This window comes from Puntigrus tetrazona, unplaced genomic scaffold (assembly GCF_018831695.1).
Source record: "Puntigrus tetrazona isolate hp1 unplaced genomic scaffold, ASM1883169v1 S000000671, whole genome shotgun sequence".
In the NCBI taxonomy this organism is placed as follows: Eukaryota; Metazoa; Chordata; class Actinopteri; order Cypriniformes; family Cyprinidae; genus Puntigrus; species Puntigrus tetrazona.
Window position 1 is genome coordinate 103,565 of NW_025048290.1, and position 23,162 is coordinate 126,726.

The 23,162-nt window shown below is 40.7% G+C and overlaps 1 protein-coding gene across 1 annotated transcript in view; it reads right to left on the bottom strand.

Moving 5' to 3' along the window:
* LOC122334895 (kinesin-like protein KIF6) overlaps positions 1 to 22,861 on the bottom strand; it is a 46,227-nt gene extending 23,366 nt beyond the window's left edge. The window contains 3 exon segments of the mRNA XM_043232779.1: positions 7,881 to 7,955; positions 22,234 to 22,340; positions 22,720 to 22,861. Of these exon segments, the coding sequence (XP_043088714.1) occupies positions 7,881 to 7,955; positions 22,234 to 22,340; positions 22,720 to 22,806 (269 nt within the window). The 5' untranslated portion in view covers positions 22,807 to 22,861.
* Between the last annotated feature and the right edge of the window lie 301 nt (positions 22,862 to 23,162).

Genomic DNA, 23,162 nt, shown 5'->3' on the forward strand with positions numbered 1-23,162 from the left:
AAACAAAAAATACCTGAACAATTAACTACAATACTAAATTCTAAAGGCAGATATCACTTTACAAAAAGGTCTCATTAGTTTACATTAGAAAAAAAAAACCTCTAAAAATATGAGAAACAGTCCAAGATCAGTACTCAGGATGACAACAGGGGATAATAAATGCTCAGATTTGTAGCCGGTGCAAAACAAGACTTCGTAATGAGTGAGTTTGTAAACACTGCTTAAATAGGGGAGCTGATGGGGAACACCTGTGCAGGTAATTAGTCTCAAGTACAGGGTGTTAAGGGAAATGGAGTCTGAGGTCTAGTGTGATCTCAAACATCCTGATCTTGGATTCCTCCTGCTCGATTGCTCCTGTCTGCTGAAAGGTTGGTTTGTTTGTAGCTGCGTGTAGCTTCGCTCTTCAATTTATCACCTCTTCTCTAGCGATCAAATATAATTTAACTGTCTACATACCGTTGATACTATCAAATTAATCTAACTAATTAGACTGCTGTTAGTTCATTCGCTTTATTCTAAAACTCGGCGGTGAGTTAGTACTCGTTAGCCGATTCACTTTCGCTCCCACCCGTGTTTTCGCGCCTATTGTTGGCTTTTTTCCACTCCTGTTCATTTGTTCCTCACGTTCGTTCGCTCCGTTTTCACAGGCTCATCAAAACAAGAGTGGTAAGTGAATCCTTACGGGGAGTAAATGGCTTCTCCCTGCATCGTCACTTGCACCGTCTGCCACATGTATAGCTTATCCTTCTCTGTTAGCGATCAGGGATTCACGTGTGATAAATGCAGGGAAATAGCTAGGCTGACAGAGAAGGTTTTAGAATTATAGACAAGCATCCAAACTTTAATTGAGGACAGTAAGAATGCGAGGGCTGTAGACACTGCTTTGGATGCGACTAGTACAGTGAATCATGTACATTGTTCAAACCCTGATTGCTGTTGAGCCAGTACCATGCATCAAGTTCCTGGGAACCCACATCTCAGAAGATCTGTCCTGGACCACCAACACCTCCAGCCTGGTCAAGAAGGCTCACCAGCGTCTTTTCTTCCTGAGGAAACTTAAGAAGAACCAGCTGTCCTCAGCCATCCTGGTGAACTTCTATTGCTGTACAATAGAGAGCATCCTAACGAACTGTGTCACAGTCTGGTATGGGAGCTGCTCTGTTGCTGAGCGTACTGCAGCGGGTGGTGAAAATTGCCCAGCGCATCACAGGAACTCCACTTCCATCCATTGAGGAGATCCAGAAGAGACACTGTTTGCGTCGAGCATGCAGTATTCTTAAGGACTCCTCTCACCCTGCCCACAAACTGTTTTCCCTCCTGCCATCCGGCAGGCGATTCAGATTCCCCCGGACTAGAACAAGTAGACTGAGGAACAGCTTTTTTACCAGAGCTATCTCACTACTGAATTCTACCCCCACTGACTTCTGCCCGACCCACCCCCATCCCCACCCCATTAAAATAAAATAAAAATAAAAAAATATACAATGCACTGTTTAACATTCATCGCACTCCACTGTACATAAACATATTGTAAATGTATGTACATATCCTTTGTACATACTCTTGTAAATTTGTATACACATATCCCGTATATCCTGTTTGTACATAAACACCTGTAAATTGTTTATCACATATTTATCTTCTGTACATATTACCTATATGTGCACTTTATTTGTGTAATTTATATTGTACCTGTATCCTGCACTTGCTGCTTATTGCACTCCTGGTTAGACCTAAACTGCATTTCATTACTTTGTACTTGTGTAATGACAATAAAGTTGAATCTAATCTAATCTTGTTCGGTTCCTGCTTCAGAGCCCCTGCAGCAGGGCAATTGGGTGACCGTGAGGCGGGCTAGTCGCGGGTCAAAACACCACTCATCCGTTCCGATCAGAACATCAAACAGGTTCTCCCCACTCAGTGACGCACCCACTGAGAAACCTGATCAAAGTGCCCAAGTAATTGGCGATTTTACTGTACAGAACGTGAAAATAGAGACACCAGCCACCGTAGTCCAATGCTTACCGGGAGCCAGAGCGTCTGACATCTTGTCAAATTTAAAAGTGCTGGCTAATGCTAAACGTAAATTTCGTAAGATTGTTATTCACGTCGGCGCTAATGATGTTCGACTTCGCCAGTCGGAGATCACTAAAAATAATATTAAAGAGGTGTGTGAATTTGCAAGCACGATGTCGGACAATGTAATATGCTCTGGTCCCCTTCCTGCTTACCGGGGTAATGAGATTTACAGCAGACTGCTGGGTCTCAATGGCTGGATGTCTAAGTGGTGCCCGCAAAACAACATAGGCTTTATAGACAATTGGATGAGTTTCTGGGGCAGACCTGACCTGTTAAAAAGAAATGGGCTTCATCCCTCCTGGGGTGGTGCTGCTCTTCTATCTAGAAATATGGCATATAGTATTATAGCTCCAACATGACAAACTAATGCACAGGTCAGGAAGCAAACAGACCGGCTAAACCGACCATCTGCTAGCTGCCTTACGTCACAGAAGGCAGTTAATTCTCAGCACATAGAGACTCTTTCACCTAGATATCACACTATAGAGACTGTGTCTGTTCCCCGAATTAGAATATGCATAGAACGTCCAAACCAAATCAAAAGCAATAATTTAATTAATATCCAACAAATTAAAACTACATATAATTCAAATAAGCAAACGATAAAACTTGGCTTGCTGAATATTAGATCACTTTCCACAAAATCACTTTATATATATGATTTGATCAAAGATAAGAACCTAGATTTGCTTTGTTTGACAGAAACCTGGCTAAAACCAGATGAATATATTACTCTAAATGAATCTACCCCCCAAAATTATTGCTATAAAAATGAGCCACGTTTAAAAGGTAAAGGGGGAGGTGTTGCTACAATTTATAACAACATTCTTAGTACTTCTCAGAGGGCAGGCTTTAAGTATAACTCATTTGAAGTTTTGGTGCTGCATATAACATTATCTACAGAATCATGTGCTAGTGATAAATCTTCTGTCATGTTTGTACTGGCTACTGTATATAGGCCACCAGGGCACAGCACAGATTTCATTAAAGAATTTGCTGATTTTCTAATTGAGTTAGTACTGGTCGCAGATAAAGTCTTAATTGTTGGTAATTTTAATATCCATGTTGATAATGAAAAAGACGCATTAGGATCAGCTTTCTTAGACATTCTGAACTCCGTTGGGGTTAGACAACACGTATCTGGACCTACTCATTGTCGAAATCATACTCTAGATCTAATACTGTCACATGGAATGGATGTTAAAATGGTTGAAGTTCTGCAGCAAAGTGATGACATTTCAGATCACTATCTAGTCTTGTGTGAACTCTGTATAGTTAAACCTGTAAACTCTGCACCTTATTACAAGTATGGTAGAACCATCACTTCCACCACAAAAGAAAGCTTTCTAAGTAATGTTCCTGACTTATCTCAATTCCTTAGCACATCCAATACGACGCAAAAACTTGATGATATAACAGAAACTATGCACTCTCTTTTTTTCTAGCTCTTTAAATACAGTTGCTCCTTTCCACTTTAAAAAGCTAAAAGAAAACAATCTGACTCCATGGTATAATGACAACACACGCACCCTAAAGAGAGCAGCCCGGAAAATGGAGCGCAGGTGGAGAAAACTAAATTAGAAGTATTCCGTATTGCCTGACAGGAGAGTATCCTGTCATACAGAAAAGCATTACAAATTGCAAGATCTGATTATTTTTCATCCCTTTTAGGAGAAAACAAACACAACCCCCGGTATTTATTCAGTACAGTAACTAAATTAACAAAAAATAAAACGTCAACAGGTGCTAATATTCCCCAAGAGTATAGCTCATGAATTTCTTTACTTCTAAGATTGATACCATCAGAGATAAAATTGTAACTATGCAGCCGTCAACTACAGTTTCACATCAGATAGTGAGCTTTAGATCCCCTGAGGAAAAATTACACTCTTTCTCCACTATAGGAGAAGACTTGTACAAACTTGTTAAATCATCTAAACCAGCAACATGTATGTTAGACCCTATTCCATCTAAACTATTAAAAGATTTGCTTCCAGAAGTCATAGATCCTATTTTGAACATTATTAATTCATCATTGTCATTAGGACATGTTGCCAAAACCTTCAAACTGGCTGTAGTTAAGCCTCTTATTAAGAAACCACATCTTGATCCCAAAGACTTGATCTTATCTCTGACAAAGATACTAGAAAAGGTAGTATCCTCACAACTGTATTCCTTTTTAGAAAAAAATGGTGTCTGTGAGAATTTCCAATCAGGTTTTAGACCGTACCATAGTACTGAGACTGCTCTCATTAGAGTTACTAATGACCTGCTTTTATCATCGGATCGTGGTTTTATCTCGTTATTAGTGCTATTAGATCTTAGCGCAGCATTCGATACTATCGATCACAACATTCTCTTGGATAGACTAGAAAACTATTATGGCATTAGAGGAAGTGCCTTAGCATGGTTTAAATCATATCTATCTGACCGCTATCAGTTTGTAGCACTAAATGAGGAGGTATCATATCGCTCAAAAGTGAAATATGGAGCTCCTCAAGGCTCAGTGCTAGCACCGTTACTTTTCAACCTATACATGTTACCTCTGGGAGATATTATCAGGAGTCATGGTGTGAGCTTTCACTGCTATGCTGATGATACTCAGCTCTATATTTCAGCGCAGCCTGGTGATGCACACCAAATTGAGAATCTAACAGAATGCATAGTCGATATAAAAAACTGGATGATGAGTAACTTCCTAATGCTAAATTCTGAAAAAACAGAGGTGCTAATAATTGGACCTAAAAACCCCACATATAATAATCTAGAACACAGTCTAACACTTGATGGCTGCTCTGTTAATTCTTCATCATCAGTTAAGAACCTAGCTGTGCTGCTTGACAGCAATCTTTCCTTCGAAAATCATGTTTCTAGCATCTTTAAAACTGCATTTTTCCATCTTAAAAATACATCTAAATTACCACCTATGCTTTCAACCTCTAATGTAGAAATATTAATTCATGTGTTTATGACCTTGAGGTTAGATTATTGTAATGCTTTATTGGGTGGTTGTTCTGCATGCTTGATAAACAAACTTCAGCTAGTCCAAAACGCAGCAGCCAGAGTCCTTACTAGAACTAGGAAGTATAATCATATTAGCCTCATATTAGCCTCTAGGTTCTGTCAATACTGCACTGGCTCCCTATCAAACATCGGATAGATTTTAAAATCTTATTAATTACCTATAAAGCCCTGAATGGTTTAGCTCCTCAATACTTGAGCGAGCTCTTATCACATTATAGTCCAGCACGTCCGCTGCGTTCTCAAAACTCTGGCAATTTGATAATACCTAGAACAGTGGTTCCCAACCTTTTTTAACTCACAGCCCACACAACCAAACACATATGTTTCCACGGCCCACTGCAAAAAAATTTAAATGAACCTGTTATTTGTGTCGCTGCTATATTTTCTTCTTTTAGGTTTATTTTGAGTCTTTTCTGTGTCCTGCTTACTTGTAGATGAAGTATTTTCCCTTTTCAGCGATCCCGTTGTCAACCATTTATCCATGTTTACATCTGTTTTGGCATGTATGCAGCAAAAATATGTTACATAGCCTAAATCGGCGGGTTGTTTTTAAACCAATCAACGACCTGGAATAGTGAACGCATAGTAACAGTTTATTATTATTTTTTGTTATTTAATTAATTATGATATTTAATTATTACTACACATTTTTACGTACATTAGCAATATTATTATTTCTATTGATAATAACTGGCGGCCCCCCCTGAAATACCGTTGCGGCCCACTGGGAGGCCACGGCCCACAGGTTGAAAACCACTGACCTAGAATATCAAAATCAACTGCGGGCGGCAGATCATTTTCCTAACTAGCACCTAAACTCTGGAACAATCTCCCTAACTCTATTCGGGAAGCAGACACACTCTGCCAGTTTAAATCTAGATTAAAGACACATCTTTTTAACTTGGCCTACACATTACACACCAACACACTTTTATTATTCAAATCCGTTAAAGGATTTTTAGGCAGCATTACTTAGATTTGCTGGAACTGGGAAAACTACTCCTAAAATATGATGTACTTGTGACATCGTAAAAAGAATGGCATCTACGCTAATATTAGTCCTGTCTCTTTCTCAATCTGTTTTCACAGTTTGTATCCAGACTAGATGGTGGATCAGCACACAGAGATTATGTTCATCAGAGACCAGAAAACCTAGATGCGCCCGTGGACAGATCACCAGATCCTGATGCACACACACACATTAAGTAATTTACACTATCTGACACAGCTGCGTTTAAAATTGAACTGGAAGTTAAGTGCTGGGCGTCCGGTCAGAGGAGAACTGACCGCAACTGAGTCTGGTTTCTCCCAAGGTTTTTTTTTCTCCATTCTGTATGCATGGGGTTTTGTTTCCTTGCTGCTGTCGCCTCTGGCTTGCTTGGTTGGGACACTTAACTTCTAGTGATTTAACATCGAATTGAAAAGCTGCTGGATCCTGGTGTGAGGTTGTATTCTGTCATAATTGAGGGGTCTGAGGTGTGCGGATCCATACGCAGGCTTTTATTGAACAAAGGCATGGTCAAAGCAGGCAGACGTCGAAACACAGCAAACAGGAGTAAAAAAGGCAAGGCAAAAACAGAATCCAAAAACAGGCAGAGGTCGGGTCAGGCAGAAAACAATCAAAGTATCAAAAGACAGGCAGGGTCAAAACCAAAGAATCTAAGACTCGGGAAACACAAGGCTAGGCTAACTAGGAACAACAATCAGTATTTATAGTCCCACAACAGGAAGTAGCAGCAGAGGAGGGAACACTGATCATCCGGAGGTAAGGGCTCCCTCTGCTGGCTTGGTGCCAACCACCATAATGAATATACAAATTTGAATGATTGTTTAAATAATTCAAATTGTTTCTGTCACAACTAAATGTTGTGCCCATGTTAGCCAATAGAGGGCACTATATTAATCTTTTGAGTGAAGAAATGTGTGGCCAAGTATGGTGACTCATATTTGAAAATTTGCTTTCTGGATTTGGTGCTTTGTTTAAGGACCTCATCTCAGTTGTTGTTTTGAAAATGAACAAAGCACTGGTTGTTCACTCTCTATCCCAGGGCTATTCAGTTAGTTTAATTTGAGAGATTGATTAGATTTCATTATCAAATTGAAATTCTGAAGGGGGCCAAGGGAGTGGGTGTCTTTCTGAGCAGCCTATAAATTTAAATGCAAAATTAATTAATATTATTATTTAACTCTATAAATTAAAAGGTTTACATTAGGTAAGAAAAAACAAACAAAATGACAACTCATTTGTGTAACCCTCTTTCCCTGAAGGAAAAAAGAGTTTTTGGTTTTTCACATAGCGGACAAAGAGCTGTTTGGAGTTTCTAAAACTAAGTAAAGTTTATTTTGTTCTTCACTCTTTTGTTGAATTTGATGGCTTCCATTGTCCTCATTTTAAGTTGCATTGGATGAAAGTGTCTTGTAAATGATTACATGTACATGTAAATATGGTAAAGCTGTATTTTTAAGAGCATTATTAAGAGCATAGCATTTTTCTGAGGTCCAAGGTTTTTTGGGTTTTTTTACTGTATGTGGATAAATGCAGGTGTCCAAAATGTGCAGTGTTGGGAAGTTCCCAGAACATGGTTAAGAACTAGTTATTGTACTGAACCACAGCATTAACTACAGCATGTTTCATGACTTCTGTCAACCAGAATACTTTCTAATAGTACACATATCTATAGTTTTTTCAGTTTGTAAAGACATGTATTTCTAGACTGTATGCTTGCACAATCATGCCTTTCAAGCAGCACTTTACAGAGAAAAGAAAATTAACTTACTTGTCAGCAACAGGTTTTGCAATGGCCTGAAAGATTTCCTCTTGATTGGCTGTTTGGTCAAAAACCCTCTGAAACCTGTAGTGAAAAATTAGCTTAGTGGAATTTTTTTTTTTATATTAAAATTTGGCCATATATTTGTATGCTTAAAGTTGGCATAATACGCACAATCTCATGTTAATCTTGAGTATTTATAGAGTAGTGCTGTATCCTTTATATCTCCAAAAAGTCTTTTGTTTTATCATATTTATAAAAGAAAGATACAGCTTTACGATTCAAAAACAGCAGTGTCCCTGGAGGCGTGGGACTCTGTCTTTCAGTATCAAACAGTGTGAAAACCCAGCGTCGAAACCATGCCTTGTTTATAAAATGTTCATAGAAAAAAACTGGAAACCTGGAAAAACAAAAGACATCCACTATTCATGTAACGCTGGGTTCTTTTGGAAAGCTTAACAAGAGCAGGCACATGCTTCAGGAACTACACATATTCCACCCTTAACTACATCATGCAGAACAACAATAGAAAAAAAACTGAAAACCTGCAAGTAAGATTTTTAAAAACTGGCTGTATAGCTCGCACATGCTTGCACATATTCATATGAAGCTTGGTACACATATAGATCTCATTGTCCTAAACACCTGCAAGCCTCTAACTTTTTGGCTCCACCTGATAGGAAGTGTGCTATTCAGGGTTGTTTAAAAAGCGCATGCTGTGGAATAAGTTATGCTCCTCTAAATGCCTTCCAAACCATAGCCAAGATCTCAAGACATTGGGGTTGCTAAATTGGGAAAGGGATTTTTGATATTTAAACTGTTTGCCCAATGAAACTATGGTGAAAAATTTTAAACTGGAAGTGTCTAATAACATTCACATACATTATCAGATTTTTCTCAAACTTAATTGGTTTGTTTGTTGTATGATGCAGATCACATAGATGCGACTATTAGGAGTCAAACCTGTAGCACCACCAACTGGCAGCAGGAAGTGTGCAACATTTAGTTTTTATTCAATTTGATTCAAACTTCATCAGAATAATGTCAAAACACAGCCAATGTAAAACTGCCAAACGGATAATGATAATGTAAAAGCTGTTGCCATGGCAACTTGTTAAACTTTAACATTTGCTTTGCTGCATTTTTGAGGCAGATAACATGCTTAACATTTCATGAAACTCAACACAAATCTCAGTATTTTTCATAGTTACACACTGTAAAAAGCTTATAAACGGGTGTGGAAGAGCTGCTCTAAAGTGGGGGGTTAGTTTTAGCTACAGTCACCAAACTTGGTATATGTGTATAACTTTCTAATTTACACTCATTAGCTACGACAAACAGGAAGACATTTTAGTTGACCGCCAGGACATCGGACGGTTCATCAGACCACAGGAACAGGGGAGGCCGGAAACCGAGTACACACTGAAAGGGAGTGAGACCAGTCCTAGGTTGTCAATGGGAGTTCTGGAAGTACTCAGTTCTGGAAGAACTGGTTCCAAGAGTTCTGGTGACCATGGTAGAAGTTACAGAGGAATTTCCCCACCTCCAGGATTTTCTTCTCCTTCTGTCTGTTAGATTAGGGATAATATCCAGAGGAGAGGCTGCTGGTCACACCTAGGAGAGAGAAGAAGGCATTGCATAGTATGGATATGAATTGGGGTCCTTGGTCCGACACAATGTCTCCAGGGAGTCTGTACAACCGGAACACTTGTTTAAATAGCAGCTGTTTCCAGGGCAGTGGGTAAACCTATGAGAGATAATAAACGTCAGAATTAAGGATAAAAGCATTACCTTCAGAGAGTGGCAGGGCTGTGATGAAATCTACTCCTAGGTGTGAGCAGGGGCAATTCGGCATGGCCAGGGGACACAGTTTACCAATTAGTAAGTGTTGCAGGATTTTCAACATGGCGCAATCCTTGGCCAGCAGAAGCGGTCTTGTACCAACAAGAAAGTGTTGACCCCTGGGTGGCCAGTGACCAAGAAGGTGTGAGTAGTATGGATGAGAGTGGTGCGCTGTGACCAGAGTACAAATTGTCGATCTGGGAGGCAGCCCGGTGGATTCTCAAGAGCTGGCTCAAAGGCGACTGGAGGGGAAACCCACTGAATGGGGCTAACAAAGAGTTCTTCAGGAAGGATGTTTTCTGGATTCTCTAGACTTTCAGTTTAAGTATCAATGTGAGACATCAGCGTTAACATTCTTATGTCCAGGACAATAGGAGATAGTGAAGGTGAAATGAGTTAAGAATAAAGCCCATTGAGCCTGTCTTGGGTTCAATCTCTTCGCATCTCAACTCAAGTCAAGTGGCTTTTTATTGTCATTTCAACTACATATAGCTGTGCAGTACAGAAACCTTTCTCCAGAAACTGGTGCTACATAAAGTCACAACACTATACAAGACAAAAAAAGTCACATACTGAGCTAAGACAGTGCCTTAGCTATATAAAGTAATAAGCAAACTAGTACAAACAGTGCAAAGACAAAATCAGTGCAAGAACACAAAATACAAACAACTATAAATATGAAGTGCAAAGAATGCCTATGGAACAGAAAGTCCATTCATGTGGGATTGAGGAATTTGATGGCTTGTGGGAAGAAACTGTTCAGCAGTCTGGTTGAGAGGGCTCGAATGCACCAGTACCTCTTTCCAGATGGCAGGGGGTGAATAATGTGTTTGAAGGGTGTGTGGGGTCATGTGCTATCTTGTGGGCTTTTCGGACGCAGCATGTGGTGTAAATGTCCATGATAGAGGGCAAAGAGACACCAATGACCTTTTCAGCTGTCCTCAATATCCACTGAAGGGTCTTGCAATCCAATACAGTACAATTCCCAAACCAGGCAGTGATGCAGCTGCACAGGATGTTCTCAATGGTCCCTCTATAAAACATGGGTCAGGATGGGTAGAGGGAGATGGGCTTTCCTCAGCCTCCTCAGGAAGTAGAGGTTATGGTATATTGGTATATCATTATGATTCGTCCATACCACAAAGAGATGTGCAGCACCCTCCAGCCAATGCCTCCACTTTTCTAGAACCAGTTTGATAGCTAGGAGCTCTCTGTTGCTGATGTCAAAGTTTATCTCTGCCAAGCTGAGCTTCCTGGAGAATGCCCCCTTGGAGGCTCCTGTCTGCTGAGAGGTTCGTTTGTTTGTAGCTCTGTGTAGCTTCGCTCTTCAATTTATCACCTTCTGTTCTCCAGCAATCAAATATAATTTAATTGTCTACATGTCGCTGATACTATCTATCAAACTAATTTAACTAATTCGACTGCTGTTAGTTCTCTCGCTTTAATCTGAAACTTAGCGTGCGTTAGTACTCGATAGCCAATCAGCTTATCACTTTCATTCCCACCCGTGTTTATGCACCTATTATTGGCTTCTTTTCCGCTCCTTTTCATTTGTGCCTTGCGCTCATTCGCACCATTTTCACAAGCTCTTCAAACAAGAGTGGTAAGTGAATGTTCCATCACTTACGTTGAGTAAATGGCTTCTCCTTCCATCGTGACTTGCACTGCTTGCCACATGTATAGTTTATCTTTCTCTGTCAGTGATCAGGTATTCACGTGTGATAAATGCAGGGAAATAGCTAGGCTGACAGAGAAGGTTTTAGAATTAGAGACAAGCATCCAAATGTTAATTGAGGACAGTAATACGAGGCCTGTAGATACTGCTTTGGATGCGACTAGCACAGTGAATCATGTATGTTGTTCAGTTCTGGCTTTAAAGCATGTGCAGCAGGGCAATTGGGTGACCGTGAGGGGCATTAGTCGCGGGTCAAAAACACCGCTCTTCCGTTCTAATCAGAACATCAAACTGATCAGGTTCTCCCCACTCAGTGACGCAACCACTGAGAAACCTGATCAAAGTGCTCTAGTAATTGGCAATTCTATTGTACAGAATGTGAAAATAGAGACAGCAGCCACCATAGTCCAATGTTTACGGGAGCCAGAGCATTTGACATGTTGTCAAATTTAAAAGTGCTGGCCAATGCTAATTAATTCCGTAAGATTGTTATTCATGTCGGCGCTAATGATATTCTACTTCACTAAAAATAATATTAAAGAGGTGTGTGAATTTGCAAGTACGATGTCGGACAAGGTAATATGATCTCCCTGCTAACCAGGGTGATGAGATTTACAGCAGACTGCTGGGTCTCAATGGCTGGATGTCATGCAGAACAAAATAGATTTTTTAGACAATTGGATTTGGAGTTTCTGGGGCAGACCTGACCTGTTGAAAAGAGATGGTCTTCATCCCTCCTGGGGTGGTGTCACTCTTCTATCTAGAAATATGGCATATAGTCTTAGAGCTCCAACTTGACCAACTAGTGCCCAGGTCAGGAAGCAAACAGACTGGCTAAAGCGACCGTGTGTTAGCTGCCTCACGTCACAGGAGGCAGTTAATTCTCAACACATAATCAATTAATCAATCAATCAATCAATCATTTTTTATTTATATAGCGCTTTTAACAACACAGGTTGCATCAAAGCACTGAACAGTATAAAGCAGAAGAATACAATGACAGGGATGTATAATGACGAGTGTGTTATTAAATGCAGAGACGGTCTCTGAATTTAATTTGACGATAATCACTAGAAGTTAAGTGTCCCCAACAAAACAAGCTAGTGGCGACAGCAGCAAGGAACCAAAACCCCATTCATACAGAATGGAGAAAAAAAAACCTTGGGAGAAACCAGACTCAGTTGGGGCCAGTTCTCCTCTGACCGGATGCCCAGCACTTAACTTCCAGTTCAGTTTTAAACACAGCTGTGTCAGATAGTGTAAATGTGTGTCTTAATGTGTGTGTGTGAATCAGGATCTGGTGATCAGTCCACAGAGCGCATCTAGGTGTTCTGGTCTCTGATGAACATAATCTCTGTGTGCTGATCCACCATCTAGTCTGGATACAAACTGCGAAACAGATTAAGAAAGAAACAAGACTAATATTAGCATAGATGCCATTCTTTTTACAATGTCACAAGTACATTGTGTTTTAGGAGTAGTGTTCCCGGTTACAGCGGATCTAAGTAATGCAGCCTAAAAATCCTTTAACAGATTTGAATAATAAAAGTGTGTTGGTGTGTTATGTGTGGGCTAAATTAAAAAGATTTGTCTTTAATCTAGATTTAAACTGGCAGAGTGTGTCTGCTTCCCGAACAGAGTTAGGGAGATTGTTCCAGAGTTTAGGTGCTAGATAGGAAAAGGATCTGCTGCCCGCAGTCGATTTTTATATTCTAGGTATTATCAAATGGCCAGAGTTTTGAGAATGCAGCGGATGTGCAGGACTATAATGTGATAAGAGCTTGCTCAAGTATTGAGGAGCTAAACCATTTAGGGCTATATAGGTAATTAATAAGATTTTAAAATCTATCCGATGTTTAATAGGGAGTCAGTGCAGTGTTGACAGAACCGGGCTAATATGATCATACTTCCTTGTTCTAATAAGGACTATAGCTGCTGCAATTTGGACCAGCTGAAATTTGTTTATCAAGCATGCAGAAAAACCACCCAATAAAGCAATAATCTAACCTCGAGGTCATAAACGCATGAATTAATATTTCTGCATTAGAGGTTGAAAGCATAGGTCGTAATTTAGATATATTTTTAAGATGGAAAAACACAGTTTTACAGATGCTGGAAACATGGTTGGCGAAAGAAAGATTGCTGTCAAACAGCATCCTTATGTTGGCATTAGAAGTAGCGCCTTAGCATGGATCAAATCATATCTATCTGACCGCTATCAGTTTGTAGCACTAAATGAGGTGGTATCATATCATTCACAAGTGAAATATGGAGTTCCTCAAGGCTCAGTGCAAGGACCGTTACTTTTTAACCTATACATCTTACCTCTGGGAGGTATTATCAGGAGACATGGTGTTAGTTTTCACTGCTATGCTGATGATACTCAGCTCTATATTTCAGCGCAGCCTGGTGTTACACACCAAATTGAGAATCTAACAGAATGCATAGTCGATATAAAAAGCTGGATGATGAGTAACGTCTCGGGTTACTTGACTGTAACCCTGTTCCCTGAAAAAGCGGGAACGAGATGCTGCGCTAAATGCGCTAATGAGAATGTCTTTTGTTCGACCGGTTGTTGAAGCATGTGTGTCAAACACGCCAAAGTTTGGCTTATATAACCTCGGTCAGGTGACGTCACCTGATCACGAACACCTGGAGGTTATAAATAGACGCGGAAACATCCTCAGGTCAAATTTTTGTCTGAAAGGACGTCCAGTCACGCCCACAGTGCGGCATTGAGGCGCAGCATCTCGTTCCGCTTTTTCAGGAACAGGGTTACAGTCAAGTAACCCGAGACGTTCCCTATCAAAAGCTACTCTCGATGCTGTGCTGAATGCGCTAATGGGAACGAGAATACCAACGCCGCACTAGGAGTGTCTGGACCCCAGGCGTTGTGTGTGTAGTGTGCGCGCGCAACACTGAAGAGGTCTCAGACATTACTCTGGGATGTCGACTCAAGGACATGCGAGCCCGGAGTAGCATGGACATCCAAACTATAAAATCTAACAAATGTGTGCGGAGAGGACCAACCTGCCGCATCACAGACTTGCTGCAAGGGCGCGCCTCTTGCTAAAGCCATCGACGATGCAACCCCTCTGGTTGAATGAGCTCTAACTCCTAGAGGCGAAGTTTGACCACGCGCCTCATAGGCTAGGGCAATAGCATCTCTCACCCAGTGTGACATAGTCTGTCTAGTGGCAGCCGCCCCCCGGTTGCGGCCACCATAGCATCTAAAAGCTGCTCTGACTTACGCCACTGGCTAGTGCGGTGGACGTAGATCTGGAGAGCACGTACTGGACACAGTAAGTGAAATTTCTCCTGCTCCGGTGTCATGAATGGCGGAGGGCAGAAGGCTTCAAGGATGACCGGATTTACAGTCGAGAATGGAACTTTCGGAAGATAACTAGGGTGAGGATGCAAAATAGCTTTTACCAGCCCAGGGGCAAAATCTAGGCAGGATGGCGAGACTGACAGAGCCTGCAAATCCCCAATTCTCTTCAGAGAAGTAATAGCTGTTAGAAAAACCATCTTTAGGGTTAGAAACCTGACAGGCGCTGACTCTAGTGGTTCGAAAGGGGTGTCCACCAAGCCCTCAAGCACTATAGCTAGATCCCATGAAGGAACTGTCGCCCTAGTGGGCGGCCTCAACCTCTTAGCTCCTCGAATGAAGCGAACAACTAGAGGGTGTTTCCCTACGGAAGCCCCTTCAATCAGAGCATGGCAAGCCGAAATGGCGGCCACGTAAGTTCTGAGAGTATTAGGACGTGTGCCTGAGGACATTTTCTCTTGCAGAAACTCTAGCACTGAAACAATCTGGCAGTGAACTGGGTCTACATGGTGTGTTGTACACCAACTTTCGAAGATGCGCCATTTCATGGCATATGTTCTTCTAGTGGAGGGAGCCCTAGCGCTAAGAATAGTCTCTATTACTTTGGCTGAAAGGCCAGCATCACTTAGTTGGTCCCTCTCAGGGGCCAGACGTGAAGATTCCAGAGCTCGGGACGGGGATGAAATATTGTCCCCTGTGCCTGAGAGAGAAGGTCCCTCCTCACTGGAATCGCCCACGGCGAGCCGTCGAGGAGAGATATTAGATCTGAGAACCATATTCTCGTTGGCCAACGGGGCGCTATGAGTAAGAGGCGAGACCCCTGTTGACGGACCTTGGCTAGGACTCCAGGGAGCAGAGCAATCGGAGGAAATGCATAAAAGCGCATTCTGGGCCACACATGGGCCATCGCGCCCAGACCCAGGGAGCTGGATGAGTCAGAGAGAAGTAGAGGGACATTGTGCTGTCTCCTGTGAAGCAAAGAGGTCCACCTCCGCTTCGTAAAACCTTTCCCAGATTTGACTGACTACTTCGGGGTGGAGTTTCCATTCCCCATGTGTCACAGCTTGTCTGGACAGCAAGTCTGCTCCCCTGTTCATGTGACCGGGAATATAAATCACCCAGATGGACAGGAACTTGTCCTGTGCCCAAAGCAGAACCTGCTGCGCTAGCTCGTTCAAGCGACGCGACCGCAGTCCGCCCTGGCGATTTATGTAAGAGACTACTGCCGTGTTGTCCACCCGCACTAGGACATGGTAGCCTCTCAACTGCTGGAGGAAGTATTTCAGGGCCAGAAATACAGCCTTCATTTCGAGGCAATTGATGTGCCATTCGAGAAGATGACCTCTCCAGATCCCTTGGGCTGGACGGCCATCTAAGACCGCTCCCCAACCCGTGAGTGATGCGTCTGTCGTTAGCATCTTGCGACGACAACACGGACCTAGAGTGGGACCCAAAGTCAGAAACCGGGGTCTGAACCACATAGATGGGGTACGAAGCCCTCGACGCGTAACCCTTATTTGCCTCTGGGGATTGGCCCTTGGATGAAATCCCCTGGCTCTGAGCCACAACTGAAACAATCTCATGTGCAGGAGGAAGCAGCTGCCATGAGACCTAGAACTCTCTGAAAGTGATGAAGAGTGACTTTCTGGCCTAGCTTGATGCTCTTTAGGGTGTTCAGAATGGATTCGAGGCGTGCAGGAGACAGCTGTGCCTGCATCGTGGTCGAATCCCATACGACCCCCAAATATGTTGTCCTCTGAACAGAGGAGAGAACGCTTTTCTTGGCGTTGAGTCTCAACCCCAACGATCCGAGATGAGCTAGGACGACATCCTGATGTCGAAGCGCAAGATCTTGAGACTGAGCCAGAATCAGCCAGTCGTCTATGTAATTTAGAATGCAGATGCCCTGGAGTCGTAAAGGAGCCAGAGCTGCATCCATGCATTTTGTGTATGTGCGGGGTGACAATGCTAGGCCGAAAGGAAGAACCCGATACTGGTAAGCTTCGCCCCCGAAAGCGAATCTCTGGAACTTCCTGTGTTGTGGCATTATTTCTATGTGAAAATATGCGTCCTTTAGATCGATTGTCACTAACCAATCGCCCGGTTGGATTTGAGAAACAATCATTTATATTGTTAACATCTTGAACTTGTATGTTCTGAGGTGATGGCTCAATCCTCGAAGATCTAAAATTGGACACAGCCCCCCCATCTTTCTTGGGAACGAGAAAATACCGGCTGTAATAGCCTGACTGTCTGTCTGGTAGAGGAACACGTTCTATGGCCCCTTTGTCCAGCAGAGTTTGCAACTCCTGTATCAACAAATGCGCCCGTTCCAGTTTCACTGAAGTGAAAATCACGCCGTTGAAACGCGGAGGACGATATGCGAACTGAATCCTGTAGCCTCTTTCTATGGTCTTTTGGACCCATGGGGAGATATTTGGCAGAAGCTTCCACGCTGCCAGCTTCTCTGAAAGGGGCACTAATTTTGACACTTCGTTTTGTTGGGGGGTTGTTAGATGTTCGGCGTCCTGAAACGTGGCAGGAGGCGACCGAACATCCAACGTTTCGTTGGAAACCGTTGCTCCCCGAAACACCAGTGGCAGCGGAGATTGAACAATGGCTTCCTGAGGGTGCCGGGAAGGAGCCTTTATTCTCTGTTGGAATTTTTCGCGCCCCTCCCCGGGGGGAGGCACCCCCACGGTCCTGAGTGCACCAGGGCTTCTTTTTCGCAGAGATTATGCTCCGCAGGTCCGGTCTCCTTGAGGCGGACTGTGAAGCGCGGCGAGCCGCACCCCAGTCTCTACGAGGGGGTGCTCGGCTCGCCACACTGTCCTTCTGTGCCTCACGCCTCAAAGGAACCAGACCTGGTCGGGACCGGGTGGCCGACGGTCCTGACTCTTGAGCACGGCGGGGAAGAAACCTCACAAACGCTTCCTCATAACGTTTCGCCTCCCAAAACCTAGTGGCGACGGTATTAACTGCGTCACCAAATAGGCTGGAAGGCGAGACAGGGGCATCAAGGAGGATGGCGCGGTCTTTGTCCTTGATGCCCGTGAGGTTGAGCCACAGATGTCTCTCCGTGGACACCATAGCAGCCATAGAACGGCCGATGGCACAGGCCGTCGAATAAATCGACGTCGAAGACACGGGACGAATAAGGCTTACTCCACGAGCGCACCAATTCCTCGTGGAGATCGTCAAAGAAGGGGAGAGACCGTCGCTGAGGCCCCTTCCCCCGGCCACCCGACAGAAATCTGTCGTCTAGTTTTGAGCGCTTGGGGTTCTCTCACTCGTGGGGCCAGTCTAGATTTAATCTTTGGACTGCGTGAGTTACCACCTCGAGTAGCTCCTCATACGATTTATTGTCGCGGGAGGAGCGCTCTGTGGTGGCACTTTCTGCTTCCCCAGAAGCAAGAGATGAAGTCTCCTCGGTCCGTTCAGAAGAAGCGCCGGGGCGCGATAGAGAAACGGACGCGAGGGCTTCACGATCCGGCGAGAGAAAGGGGCTGGTCTGTCTCACGCGGCTCAGCCGGACCAGCACGCGATCCACTCGATCCTCCTTTAAAAAAGGCGAGGCGAGCGCGAAGCACCTTGATAGAAAACAGATCACTGTGCTCGCACTCGCCCTCGAGCCCGAGGATCGCGTGCTCTTCTCCCAAGCACTCGAAACAAAATGTATGACGATCGTCCTCGGAGAGCTGCCATTATTTTTTTTTTTCTTTTTATATATATATATATATATATATATATATATATATATATATATATATATATATATATATATATATATATTTTTTTTTTTTTTTTTTTTTTTCTCTTCCTCCTCACACACTCTCACACACAATGCGGTCCTTGAAGACAAAAGACCTGAGGATGTTTCCGCGTCACATCTATTTATAACCTCCAGGTGTTCATGATCAGGTGACGTCACCTGACCAAGGTTATATAAGCCAAACTTTGGCGTGTTTGACACACATGCTTCAACAACCGGTCGAACAAAAGACGTTCTCATTAGCGCATTCAGCGCAGCATCGAGAGTAGCTTTTGATAGGGAACTTCCTAATGCTAAATTCTGAAAATTGGACCTAAAAACCCCACATATAATAATTTTAGATTTTTCTCTTTCACCACAAATGTCATTTATAATTATAGGGATAAAAATGATAGCAAAAAAATTATTTTATGATAAATTATATAAGCTTCTTAACTGCAAAACATAACTAGTAATTTTGATTTGAAGCAGCTTGTAAAAGAACCTACAAGTATAACCATCGTCTAAAACACAGATTAAACTTCAATATATTCATTTAAAGTAATAAATGAAGCTAGAATTTTTTTATATTTCAATAATACAGCAGGGAAAAGGAAACACTAAATTGATATTGGAAAATCTGTGAAATTTAAAAGGAAAAAAGTGACTATATTTCTATATTAGTGAGAATTATAGAACTATAGAATCATACTATGATAGAAAATTTTCTTACTACGCCTATTTGTCTAGATATCCCATGCAGAGCATTGATGGAATGTGTCCTGTCCAAGTATACTCTTAAGAAGGTGTCAATTAGAGAAGTTGATAGAATAATAAGTTCACTTACAGCTAAAAATAAACATGGATTAGATTATTATTTAAAAACACAAAATAATTAAAGAATTTAAATAATTAAAAAAATAAAAATAATTATTTAAAAACACAATTACTGCTGTTCATAAATCTGGAAGCTATACAAAAATGAGTAATTATAGACATATGTCAAATGTAAAAAAACTTTTGGCATTCCCCAGTTATGTTGCATAAAAACAAGTAGCAGAGCAAATAATTACGTATCTCGATAATAGTGCCTTTTCCTTTCATCCTATGCAATTTGGTTTTAGAACAAAATATTCTACAGAAACATCAAATTGCTTCATGTAAAAAAACGAAATCTTTGATAAATAAAGGAGTAGTTGGTGCCGTATTCCTGGATTTTAAGAAAGCATTTGAAACTGTAAATCATGAGATTTTTTTTTTAGTTATTAAATTAAATTTTTTTGACTGAGGCGGTTAAATGGTTCAAATCGCTAAATTAAGAAAATAGGAAACAGCGTGTACGGGTCATTAATGTGACAGATTTTTTGGATTATAATATTGGAGGTGTGCAAAGTTCTATTTTAGACCCATTATTGTTTAGTATTTATGTAAATTATTCACCTAATGTATGTCCTCCAGATGTAATGTGTCAAATGTATGCAAATAATGTTGCGTGTTGGATTCTCAACTTTCTTTAAAAATGTGAAGAAATTGGTAAACGTAGCAAAATCAAATTTAGCAAACTTTAGATTTATAAGAAATAGTTTGACCACTGATGTAGCCATTATATTCATGAAATCGATGATCATTCCACGTAATAAATATTGCATGACAACCTGGGCTCAAACAAGTAAACAACATACACATGCTGGCATTAGAGGTGATTGTAATATGCAATTAAGAAGAACTACCTCTGGTCAATTATCTTTTGCTTTTAGAGCAACACATGAGACTCCCAGCTGAAAACATGGTTAATGACCCATTAAACGTCAGATCATTTTTAGGGTGTTTTGAATATGGTAGTCTATAATTCTGTTAATATTATATATAGTATATATATATATATATATATATATATATATATATATATATATATATATATATATATATTTTTTTTTTTTTCATCAATCTTTCATCAAACATCAATCTGCAAAAGGGACCATGGATGAAAATTAGCCAGCATTTGCTAAATGTGGTGCATTTTACATATTGACTGTATTATTTAATGTGCACTGTCCCTGATTAAATACATTAAAAAAATTCAATAAAAAAAAATAATTTTAAAAAAGGAAAGAAAAATCCCCTAAGTATTTAATAAGACACGTGTGCTTAGATGTAGGTTTTTGTTTCAGTGAATTAGAATATTCATCTAAGAAAATGTATATGATAGTTTACACTCAATATGTTATTGCATACTGTTTTATAATGTACTAGAGTTCAAAAGTGAACATATCTATGCTGCTATTTTAGTTTAAACAGAATTTAGCATTATTTGCATTTAGTAAAACTAGAATATATCCCTTTTTCCACATAGTGCAACTGCAAAATATAATTGTTCAGTTAAAGACAGCTCAGTGTTGATTCAGTTCTGTCAAATATGTCAAGTTTATCAATCATAAAATGAGTTCAATTGACTCTGAAACATTTGTTGCTTACTGTATATGGTTTCACAAACTACTTTTCTCATTGCTGGTGCTTCTTCTCTTCACTTCATCCCAGTTAATTTCTATGTTAAGGTTAGAGAAGTGGGACAGCCATAACAGAAACTTAGGGTGTACTCATACAAAGCCCAATCCATTACATTACTCCATGCTGCACCAAGGTGCGGTTCAAGCCCTGGCTTGGTTGGAAGAGCGGTACGCAAGAAGTGTGAGTTTGGAACAGGTACTTTTTTTGTTTAATTAAATCAAGTATATTTAGATTTGTAACGGCTCTTGTTTTCACCTTACTGATAAACAGGAATTAAAGTGTGTCTATAAATCACTTTTATTTATATAGCGCTTTTAACAATTTGAATTGTATCAAAGCTCTGGAAAGTATCAAATAAGAGAATAGAGTGATAGTATATGTATAAGGTATAATGACAAGATTAAACACTTTTATTTTATTATTAAATGCAGAGACAGTCTCTGTAATCAAATCGGCAATTATCGCTAGAAATAAAGTGTCCTCAACTAAGCAAGCCAGAGGCGACATGGGCAATGAACCAAAAACCAATCCCTGAGAGAATGAAGAAAAAATTGACCTTGGGAGAAACCAGACTCTCCTCTGGTCGGATGCCCAGCACTTAAATTCCAGTTCAATTTTAAGCGCAGCTATGTCATATTGTGCAAATGACAATGTAAATTACGTACAGTGTGTGTGAGTAAACTTGCAAATATTTTCATTGATTTAAGTTGCCTCCTTCTCTGTTACATACAAAAGAAAATCGCTGCACGGCAAAAAATTCTACATTTATCACACAGAATATTAGTGAAAATGTTTATCGCACACATGATGTAACTGCAGAGCTGCCAACTTATGAGTGTGAAATCTTTACTGCAATACTGCAAAACAAGTAACTTGGATGCTTAATGCTAACTTATTTCTACATAACAGGGCATATAGCATATTAGTTACTGTTAATGTTAGTTAATGTTAAACAACCGACATGCATAGCATGGGACAAGGCTTAACAGATTAAAAAAAACTCTTTTGTAATCTGTTTGCTATTAACAAATAATATTTTATTTTAAAATTTAAATTAAAAAAATCCCGTAGTGTTGTGCTGAAACAGTAAAGCTAAATGTGTAAGAGTTGGCAATGTATCTGAAAAAGATGTCCACGACCTCAAGGAGAAAAATATGCTCACAATATTAAAGATTCAGCAGTATATTTAACCACTGAACTGGTGTACATCTTATCCCCGTTTGCACTAAACACATTTCTCTCCTTTTTCCCACATCACCTGAATTTGTAGTTTTCCCTCTTATTGTTGATAACACCATCTGCCAAGTCTCTGGGAACCACAAACTCCAAACTACCATCCTGCTCCTCACAGTGCACATAGTACTCCTGTATAAAGGGATGTGTGAAGCATTAGCACATATAATATTGCTATTGCAAAAATGTAAAAAGTATATCACCTTCTTTTATGATTAATATTTAATTGATGAATGCAAGTCTCACTATCAACATTGCAAAGAAAATGACAGACATGATAATAATGTAAACAAATTAAACAATGCTAATAATCTGAGATCTTTAATGTTGTGTTTATCTTTAGACTTAGGTTATAGTCATAAGCGTTAGAACAGATTATTTTTACACATTAGACTGCAACCCCCTTAGAAAACACGTGCATTTAAATCGCATTAACTCTTTAGATAATTAAGAAAACATAACATGTACTGTGTATTCGAAGTAATGAAGTATATAAACGCAGAACACTTACCGCGGTGGGTTTCTTCGTCGGTTTTACACGGGCAAAGACTTGAATTGTTTGCTTTACCATTATTCTATGATATATGTGATTTTCCATACAAAGCACCCGATTATCTTTACACGTTTCCTACTACTTTGTGTACAGGTTGCTAAGCGACTAGCGAAGTTAACCAAGCCCTGCATAACCGCAAGACCACACGTCATAGCCGTTTCAGGCCAGCAGTTTCAGGCCAGTCAACGCTTACTAATATGGCAAGCTGTTTTAGCATTTAAAGCAGGGGTGTCAAACTCAAATTCACAGAGGGCCAAAATTAAAAAAAGAACATTGTCGAGGGCCAGACCAATTTTTTTTAATTAATTTATTTATGTTTTTATAATCTTTAAGATACAGTAAACTACTGTATTAACCATCCTCATATATCACAACTAAATACTGAAACCAGAACAGGTTTA